The sequence below is a fragment of the Oryctolagus cuniculus genome, chromosome 7 (assembly GCF_964237555.1).
Source record: "Oryctolagus cuniculus chromosome 7, mOryCun1.1, whole genome shotgun sequence".
Lineage (NCBI taxonomy): Eukaryota > Metazoa > Chordata > Mammalia > Lagomorpha > Leporidae > Oryctolagus > Oryctolagus cuniculus.
In genome coordinates, this window is record NC_091438.1 from 46,934,167 (window position 1) to 46,944,178 (window position 10,012).

Below are 10,012 nucleotides of genomic sequence, written 5' to 3' on the forward strand. Positions count from 1 at the left end.
TTGGACTTTCCCTCTCCTCTCCCTGCCTCTCCCCCTTTGTCATCTCTGATGTTTGCCCAGTCCTCCTCTTTCTCCATCTTTTCCCCTAGTTCCTACTGGTTTTGTTGTGTTTTTTTTTTTTTTTTTTTTTTTTTTTACCTAATAAAATAGAAAGATTCCTTTTGTCTGGTGTCTAATCTAGGGTTGGGAACAAGGAGTACTTTTTGGTGAATGAGTTTATTGAAGTCTTTGCATTTGTTAGATAGCCATTTAATATGAGCTGTCCTTAAATTACTTTTTTTTTTTTAATTTATTTATTTAAAAGAGTTACACAGAGAGAGGAGAGGCAGAGAAAAAGAGCGAGGTCTTCCATCTGATGGTTCACTCCCCAGCTGGCCACAACAGCCAGAGCTGCGCTGATCCAAAGCCAGGAGCCAATTTCTTCTTCCGGGTCTCCCACGCAGGTGCAGGGGCCCAAGGACCTGTGCTAGCTCTGCTTTCCCAGGCCATACCAGAGAGCTGGATCAGAAGTGGAGCAGCCGGGTCTGGAACCAGCGCCCATATGGGATGCCAGCACTGCAAGACAGGGCATTAACCTGCTGTGCTACAGCACTGGCCCCAAACTGTCCTTAATTGTAAAATATTCATTCCTCCAACTAGATTGTATCCATCTTAAAAATAGACACCAAAACTAACATCCTTACATTTATGTCATCTTACATCTGCTGCTTTGAGTGTAGCAGGCACCAAGTAAGTAGGAACTATCTGGTTCTTGTAAAACTCCGGTGTCTGAGACGCTTTTCTATGAGGAGATGGGGAGGTGGTGCCATGGCTATTAATGGCCACTAGAGGCTCTCAGGGCTGGGCAGGGTATGGGGGCTGTGTATATGTGATCTCCCACTACCCCCCACCTGGCCAGAGCTAAAATAATAAAATGCTGAGCTCACTGTTCCCCCACCCTCTCCCCCGGCACTGGGCTCCTCCTGCTGCTGGGACAGTGCTCCGGTAGAACAGACAGACTGACTGACGGAGAGAAGGGAGGTGGCGGCTGGGACTGGTAGGTGGGGAAAACAAGGGGCGAATGGATGAGAGCCTGGTGGGAGATGGGAGGAGAAGAGTGGCTCTGTGGGAATGATACGGGATCTGTCTCTGTCTCGTCACGCAGTGGATGTTTCTGCCATTGTCCTGTCCCTTAACTGGATAATTCCCATTCTCAGTGTGTCTCTCACATTTTTCTGGGTCTTTCCTGTTCAGCATGGTCTATATATGTTGGTTGCATGTATTTTTTGTATTGCAAAGTATTGTGCAAGTTTAATCTTTTTAGAGAACTTTTACTCCATTTAGAAGGTATTTTCCACTCACTGGTCTGGTGTCACCTTCCTGTCCAAAGCCAGGGACAAATTATGGGGACTCAGTCCCTTCTCCTGAGGGCCTAGCACCCTTCCCCCAACCTGGAAGTTCCCCAGGTTGTCTAAGCCCTTGCCTTCCTTTAGGGTTAGAATCTTAGCAAACAGAAAGTGAAATCTGGATCCCCCACAATAAAAGAGGACAGGAGGGTGGGGTAAGAGATTGTATGCTTCCCCCACACTCAACTTTCCTGGCTTGCTTTAACCTAACCAGCTTGGGAAAAAAGGCTGGGTTACGGGGAAGACAAGAGAGACTGCCCTGGAGCTGGCTGCTGCCCCCCTCCCCCTTTTGATAGGAACTGGGCATGGAGCCAGCTGTACTCTGGCAGAACTTGGAGCAGCTGTGCTAGGGCGAGAGGAACCGACGGGTGAGGTTATAGGGGAGGGGTACTGCCAGGGTTTCTCTCTTACGCAGTGGGAAGACAAACTCAGAGTGGATGCCTGGAGTCCCCATCCGAGTGACTGCAAGCTGGGCAATCAGGAAGAAGGAGACTCCAGTTCTAACTCTAAACAACCTAATCTTCCCCATCTTCTCGTCCCCAGGTAGATTTTAACATCTGAAATACCCAGTTCTGTGTTCTCCCCTGTGGCTGGTCTCTTTTGTGTCACTACTTTGTCCTTGTGTATCTTTCCACTGTCCAACCACTTTTCCCATGTCCCTCAGGCTCTGAGTGCCACACAGTGGGGAGGGGGTGGGGGCCACCATGTCATCGTATCTGAAGGAACTGGAGAAATACAGAGATATAGATGAAGATGAGATCCTAAGGACCTTGAGCCCCGAGGAGCTAGAGCAGCTGGACTGCGAGCTACAGGAGATGGACCCCGAGGTAGGGGCTCCAGCACAAGGAACCAGGGGCAGTTCCCAGGCATTTGGGAAGGGTGCTGGGCTCTGGGTGGCTGAGATCAGGGCTACCTGTAGGGCCTTGAATCCTAAGAGGGCCAGGAAAAAATGTGTTCTGGAGATGTTTAGGGGGCTTTAAAGGTACTTCAGGTCAGAGGGGAGTTCTGACTTGCTCCCCAAAACTCATCCCTAAGAACATGCTCCTGCCAGCCGGACTAAGACAACGTGACCAGACAAAGAAGAGCCCAACAGGGCCACTGGACAGAGATGCCCTTTTGCAGTACCTGGAGCAACAAGCACTGGAAGTCAAAGAACGTGAAGACTTGGTGCCCTACACGGGCGAGAAGAAGGGTATGCGGATCCTGGCATCCATGCCTCCCAGAGTCCAAATAACTGTCCCTCGTATGTCCCCTCTCCAGCTTCCCTCTTGCCTTCCAGTTCCTACCTGTCCAGGGACCCAGGTGCCCTGACACCTGTCTGCCAGCTTGCACTCCTCAGCTGTTAGGAGAGATCAGAGGACCATTGAGTCCTGAGCTAGTCCAGGACTTGAGCTTTCCAGTGTGCCTCAGTAACCCAGCATTCTATCTGCTGGAGAAGGAAAGGGAGCTGGAGGCCAGGGTCTTGGGAGAAATGACCTCTGCCTGAACCATCCTTCATCTCTCCATCAGGGAAACCCTATATTGAGCCCAAGAGGGAGATCCCAGTACAGGAGCAGATCACCCTGGAGCCTGAGCTGGAGGAGGCCCTGGCTCATGCCACGGATGCTGAAATGTGTGACATTGCAGGTGGGCAGCTGTGGACACTAAGGAGGGTTGGAGGCCCAGGGATGGGAGGATCCTGGCCTTGAATTTGGACTACTGGGGAAGGTCCTGATCCAGGATGTGGACATCTGAAAAAGGCTGACAGTGGTTTTTCATTTTTTCTTGTTTGTTTATATGCATGTTCATCTCTTAGTTCAATAAGTTAGCATCTCTTGAGCAATTTTTGGGGGGGTTGTAAAAGCAATAGTGGAGCCTGTCTGAATCAGGAGTGTGCAGGGCGTGCATCTCTGCACACTCCCTCCTCTTCTGGCTGCTCCTTAGGAAGCTTCCCTTAGCCCTATCTCAGTGCTTTAGAAACTACTGCTTTGGGCCGTTTCTGGAGGGGACCCCTTGGGGCTGAGGGACGATCAGAAACCTCTTTGGGAGAGTGGAAGTGATCAGGCTTTAAAAACGCAGCAGACTTACAAAGGGGCAGGAGGAGGCCCCTTCTCATTCTCGGTGCCTCCTCTGCTCTCCCTCTCCAGCCATCCTGGGCATGTATACACTGATGAGCAACAAGCAGTACTATGATGCCATCTGCAGCGGAGAAATCTGCAACACTGAAGGCATTAGCAGTGAGTGATTGGGAAGCGTGGCTCCTGGGGCTCTGGGCAGGAAATCCTGGAATCTGAGAAAAGGTAGCAAAGGGTGCAAGAGGTGAACCCGGGAAAGGATGTAGTGCACAGTACATGAGAACCAATGCAGAGATTGTGAGGGACATGTTGGGGTTCCCTTCCTGCCCTCACCCACCAGGTGTGGTACAGCCTGACAAGTATAAGCCAGTGCCTGATGAGCCTCCAAATCCCACAAACATCGAGGAGATACTAGAGAGGGTTCGAAGCAATGACAAGGAGCTTGAGGAAGTGAACCTCAATAATATACAGGTACTCGTTTCCATCCTCCCAACAATCACACTGGGATAACCCTGCTGACATGAGTCCCATAACCCACCATCTCCTGTGCTGCCCTGACAGGACATCCCAATACCCATGCTGAGTGAGCTGTGTGAGGCGATGAAGACAAACACCTATGTCCGGAGTTTCAGTCTGGTGGCCACAAGGAGTGGTGACCCCATCGCCAATGTAAGGCTAGTTGGCATCCCCAGCCCTCGGCTACACCTTGACGTGTTCCCCTGGCAGGGTTGGCATAAAGGGTTGTGTGACGTGATGCTGTTCCCACCATGCTTTCTTAGGGACACCCTCATGGAGACTCCCATCCTCAGTCCTAATGCTCCCATCCCTGAAATCCCGGGAATCTTCCCCAAAGGGCCTCAACCCTCTCTGATATCATCACCAAACTCCTCTGCACACTGGACCTCCCTGTTTTTGCCTACTGGTTTCTTGTCTCCTCCCGCCCTACCTGCAGCTCCTCAAGGACTCTTCTCAAAGAGCCATGATCCCTCTTGCTCCCGTTCTTTCTCTCCTCAGTCATCTGTGAAAATGTCCCCTAATCCTAACCCAAGTCCCTACTACCCAGGCCGTGGCTGACATGTTGCGTGAGAATCGTAGCGTGCAGAGCCTGAACATCGAATCCAACTTCATTAGCAGCACAGGGCTCATGGCTGTGCTGAAAGCAGTTCGGGAGAATGACACACTCACTGAGCTCCGTGTGGACAACCAGGTCAGCACCCCCTTTCTTGGGCCTTCACATTGAGCTAGTAACTTTTTGAGCCTCCTCCCCTGAGCCAGCCATGGTTGCTATCTCGATTAACCTTGTTTGGATTCTCCTCTTCATCATCTCTCTGCACCCACTCTGGACAAACTAGCCTTTGTGACCTCCTGAAGGGGTCTTTGGTCTAGGATGGTAAACAGCCCACACAAGTGGCTGACAGCTTTTGCCTCTCCCCTCCAGCGCCAGTGGCCTGGTGATGCGGTGGAGATGGAGATGGCTACTGTGCTAGAGCAGTGTCCCTCTATTGTCCGCTTCGGCTACCACTTTACACAGCAGGGACCACGCGCTCGGGCAGCCCAGGCCATGACTCGGAACAATGAACTACGTGAGTAACAGCACACATGGCGTGTTGGGGAGACAACAAGGAAGTGATTTCCATGTGAGACTTTCATGTGAGAAGCTCCAATCCCAGAAGTGATGAGAATACAGAAAAGTCTCCCTGTCCCAAATATATACCAGCAGAGAGGAGGAAAGGAAGTTAGACATAACAATACTTGTTTGGAAGCATGATGTTTTTATTTGCACTGTGGCTTCTTGTTTTGTTTTGTTAATGCAGGATGGGCCTGTCAGGTGGCCTAACACGCTACCAGTTTATGAGTCTGGCTAAGGAACTGGAAAGGGCACAAGTGCCTTTGCCAGAAGCAGGAAATAGGAGAAAGGTTTGTGCTTACTCTGCTTCTTCTACAGGTCGCCAACAGAAGAAGAGATAACACAGCCTTTCCCTTTACCAACTGGAGTTGGAAGCCGTGGACATGTAAATCCTCATCTATCCCGCTTTCCTGTAAATAAAGGCCCTCTGTCCTTTCTGCCTGCCTCTTTTCTTGGGCTTTGGGGTGGGAATGTTGGCGCTAACCCCCAAGGGTTACTGCCAGTTCATCAAGGGATTATTTATACTCTGGGGATCAGCAGGCAGGGAGGTTCAGGTTACTAGGAGGAGGTGGGGGAGCGCCCTCCCTTGGTGTTCCCCATAACCCTGCCAATACCTTTAATCTCTCCTACCTTCACAGGATACTTAGCCTCAGCCTGGGTTTCAGATGTGGCCAGGCCCCCCGGGGCCTACCCACAGTTCCCATGTGATTGGAAGAGGAAAACTCTGAGTGGAGGTGGGGAAGGAGGCAGGCAACGTGAAGGGCAAAGACCTCTTTCCGACAGACTTATTAATAGGGCACCGGGCTGCATGCAGCTGACGCCTGGCAGGACTTTGGTAGAAGCTGGGGGAGGGGCTGGAAGTTTGGGGAGCTGTGTACATTACAGGAAAGATCAGCCAGGCTGAGAATGGACAGATCTAAAATCCTGAGATGGGACAAGGAACCAGACTCGAGGAAAGTTAGGCTCCCAGTGCCCACCAGTTTATTTATGAAATGAATGGGGAAAGAGAGTATTAGTCCAGGGGCAGATCAGGTGGTTCTTCTTCATCAGAGTCAAACTCAACATTTTCATCTTTTACCCATCGACCTCTTCCATCCGGGATCCATCCAGAGCTAGAAACATCAGAGAAAAACAACTGGTCAGGAAAAAGGTTTATTTTTTATTTATTTTTATTTTTATTTATATTTTATTTACTTATTTTTGACAGGTAGAGTGGACAGTGAGAGAAGAGAGACAGAGAGAAAGGTCTTCCTTTACCGTTGGTTCACCCTCCAATGCCTGCCGCGGCCAGCGTGCTGCGGCTGGCGCAGCGCGCTAATCCGAAGCCAGGAGCCAGGTGCTTCTCCTGGTCTCCCATGCGGGTGCAGGGCCCAAACACTTGGGCCATCCTCCACTGCACTCCCTGGCCACAGCAGAGAGCTGGCCTGGAAGAGGGGCAACCGGGACAGAATCCGGCACCCCGACCGGGATTAGAACCTGGTGTGCCGGCACCGCAGGCAGAGGATTAGCCTATTGAGCCCCGGTGCCGGCCAGGAAAAAGGTTTATTAAAAAGTCAGGGGGCCAGTGGCATGGCACAGCGGGTTAAAGCCCAGGCCTGCAGTGCCAGCATCCCATATGGGTGCCGGTTTGAGTCCCAGCTGCTCCACTTCTGATCCAGCTCCCTGCTAAGGCGTCTGGGAAAGCAGCAGAAGATGGCCCAAGTGCTTGGGCCCCTGAACCCACATGAGACCCAGAAGAAGCTCCTGGCTCCTGGCTTCAGACTGACGCAGCTCCAGCCATTGTGGCCATTTGGGGAGTGGACCAGCAGATGGAAGACCTCTCTCTCCGTCTCTACCTCTCTCTGTAACTCTTTCAAATAAATAAAATAAATCTTTAAACAACAGTAAAATAAAAAGTCAGCAGTGAGGGGTCAGGGTTGTGGGGTGGGGAGCTAAGATGCCGCCTGTGATAGCAGCATCCCATATCAGAGCACTGTTTCTAGTCCTAGCTGCTCTGTTTCTGATCCAGCTATCCAGCTCCTAGTTAATGTACCTCTGGGAAAGCAGAAGATGGCCCAAGTACTTGGACCCCTGCACCCATGTGGGAGACCCAGATGGAGTCCCAGGCCCCTGGCTTTTGACGTGGACCAGCTCTAGCCATTGCAGCCATTTAGGAAGTGAACCGGTGGATAGGAAATCTCTTTCTTTCTCTCTCTCTCTCTGTCACCCTCCTCTTCAAATAAATACATAAATCCCTTTCTTTTTTTAAGTTTTATTTATTTGAAAGACTTGGGGACGACATTATGGTGTAGCAGGTTAAACCGCCACCTGGGATGCCAGCATTCCATATGAGCACTGGTTCGAGTCCTGGCTGCTCCACTTCTGATCCAGCTCCCTGCTAATGTGCCTGGGAAAACAGTGGAAGATGGCCCAAGTACTTGTGCCCTGGGCCCCTGCCCAAGTACTGGACCTGGATGAAGCTCCTGGCTCCTGGCTTCAGCATGGCCCAGCCCTAGTCCTGTGGCCATTTGGGGAGTAAGCCAGAAGATGGAAAACTTCCCTCTCTGCCTGTCCCTCCTTCTCTGTTCTCTGCCTTTCAAATCAATAAATAAATCTTAAAAAAGAGGACAGATAGATCTTCCATCTTTTGGTTTACTACCCAGAGGGCTACAACACGTGGGCCATCTTCCACTGCTTTTTCCAAGGCCACTAGCATGGAGCTGGATCAGAAGTGGAGCAGATGGAACTCAAACGGGTTGCCCATATGGGATGCCAGTGTTGCAGGAGGTAGCTTTACCCACTATGACACAATGCCTGCCCCAATAAATAAATTTTTGGTCTGGCGCCACGGCTCAATAGGCTAATCCTCTGCTTTGCAGCGCTGGCACACCGGGTTCTAGTCCCGGTGGGGGCGCCGGATTCTGTCCCAGTTGCCCCTCTTCCAGGCCAGCCCTCTGCTGTGGCCTGGGAGTGCAGTGGAGGATGGCCCAACTGCTTGGGAGACCAAAAGAAGCACCTGGCTCCTGCCTTCGGATCAGTGCAGTGCGCCAGCCGCGGCGGCCATTGGAGGGTAAACCAACGGCAAAAAGGAAGACCTTTCTCTCTGACTCTCTCTCTCACTGTCCACTCTGCCTGTCAAAAATAAAAAATAAATAAATAAATAAATAAATAGAAAATAAATATTTTTTAAATCAATTTTTAAATGGTAATAAAAAAATAGCCAAACAGGTCTGAAAAAGGATCAGAGAGAAAAGAGAAAATCCGAAGAAAGTGGTTTGGTGTACTTACCTTCGAAGAGTGAGGTAGTGATCCAGGGCCCGTCTTCTTGAGGGGCTCATAGGTGCAGGGGCTGAGACAGTTGCTGACTCCTTGGCCTGTGGGTCAGCCGCACTCTCAGGTTCCCTACTGATTTTCCCACTTTGGAGTTCCAGCTCTGCAGCTGATGGCAAAGGAGAACGAGAGACAGAGGAACCAGGAACTTCTGGTCTTGGTAGAGGAGAATAAAAAAACTGTAAAACCAATAAAAGGGCCCACTTTCTGGGACTCCCAACCCTTTAAAGCAGTGTCTCCTAAACTGTGTTCCTGAAGATATTGACGTGTTTTGCATAGAAAAAAATTTGGAATCATAAATTTGGGAAAAGCTAACTTAAAATGTTTAAAGATGGTTATATGAAGACTTTGTAGAGCCTTTCAAATATACAACTATTCTTTAAGTCAGATTATAAAGTACCATTTCCAAACGTTTCTTAAAAATCAAAAATTATTTTTCCTGAAACAGCAACCAACATCCCCAGAACACTGGTATTCTTCAGTTTTAGAGCCATCATCTCCTTCCATCCTCTCCTGCCTTTCTCGCCCCACACACCTGTACTTGCGGCGGCAGCAACTGTTATAGTGGGGAGCTCTGTGCAGAGCACTCTGGGTGATAAGGCGAGTCTGGGTTAGCAGAGGAGCCTGGATGGAGACAGGAGACAGAGGCAGAGCCTTCAGAGCTGGAGGGAAACCAGGCCTTTCAAGCCCGGTGAATGCAGTGCGGCCCCACCTGGAACACACCCTGGCCCTCCCCAATTACTTCAACTGTGGTCTCTTCCCTCGATTCATTCTGCTGTCTTGGATTTTGCTCCACGTCCTTTCCTGGCTGTTTCTTTCCATAAAAAAGCTGCAGGCCTGAGGAGAGAGGGAGAGAGAATTACAAGCCTAACACTCAGAGTGGTCTGCAGAGATCTGGCTTATTTCTCTACACCGTCCTACTCCACACTTACTGGACAGATGTTTCTTGCCTGCACGGTGGGCAGTCAGCATGGCCAGGGTGTCCAGGACAGGTCGGTGAGGGCAGATGGCACATGCAAAGCTGGGAGAGAAGAGGATGGCGGGTTCATGGGCAGGAAGGTGGGGATTTCCTGCCGCAGGACCCAACCTGTCCCAGCAGAACTTCCCAAAGTCCAACTCCAAGGTGTTCCAACCTCCACCACTTCCAGTCCTCACTTCTCTCCAAAGGCTCCTAGATACTGCTGATCACCTCCAGAGCTTGCTGCCTCTAACCACAGAGCCCTCGGGCTGGATCCGCTCCTCGCCCTCACCGTCCATCCCGTAACATCAGCGCCTCATCTTCCGGGATGTAACTGGCCAACAGGTCTCCCACTCTCCGTTTCTGCAGTGGGCAGAGGGCAGCGTCGGAACAGGGTCAGCGGGATGGGAGGGAAAGGAAAGGAATGGGCAGTCATGGGGGATAAGGACCACAGACAGCGATCATGAGGCGAAGGGGCCGCTACCCCAGCTCTCGCGGGGCTGGTTCTCGGCGACATCACCGCCCCACCCCCAGCTGTTGCCAGAGCAACGAAACAAAGCTCCCGCAAGCCTTCGGAGGCGGCTGAGGTTACCCCGGAACCACTCTGCTTGCGCTTACTTTGAGCACATTGAGCTGACTCCAGTCGTCCCCTTCTCTCTTGAAAGACATCGCGAGTGCA

General features: G+C 51.1%; 2 protein-coding genes across 7 annotated transcripts; one reads left to right on the forward strand and one right to left on the reverse strand.

The window, feature by feature from the left end:
• The first annotated feature begins 748 nt into the window (after positions 1–748).
• TMOD4 (tropomodulin 4) lies at positions 749–5,503 on the forward strand. 6 transcript variants are annotated; one of them, XM_008264027.4, is made up of 11 exons: positions 749–1,036; positions 1,801–1,928; positions 2,050–2,212; positions 2,421–2,577; positions 2,895–3,011; positions 3,512–3,601; positions 3,780–3,910; positions 4,001–4,108; positions 4,503–4,646; positions 4,878–5,022; positions 5,385–5,503. In XM_008264027.4, the coding sequence occupies exons 3-11, from the start codon at positions 2,090–2,092 to the stop codon at positions 5,405–5,407; spliced, it is 1,038 nt and encodes a 345-aa protein (XP_008262249.1). In that variant the 5' UTR covers positions 749–1,036; positions 1,801–1,928; positions 2,050–2,089; the 3' UTR covers positions 5,408–5,503.
• Positions 5,504–6,080: 577 nt separating this feature from the next.
• SCNM1 (sodium channel modifier 1) lies at positions 6,081–10,002 on the reverse strand (the record flags this gene model as incomplete). Its single annotated transcript, NM_001171298.1, is given in 7 exon segments — positions 6,081–6,178; positions 8,334–8,531; positions 8,911–8,999; positions 9,118–9,212; positions 9,308–9,396; positions 9,626–9,696; positions 9,952–10,002. Coding segments are annotated over 7 exon segments (691 nt in total), but the record flags the coding sequence as incomplete, so codon positions are not given.
• Between the last annotated feature and the right edge of the window lie 10 nt (positions 10,003–10,012).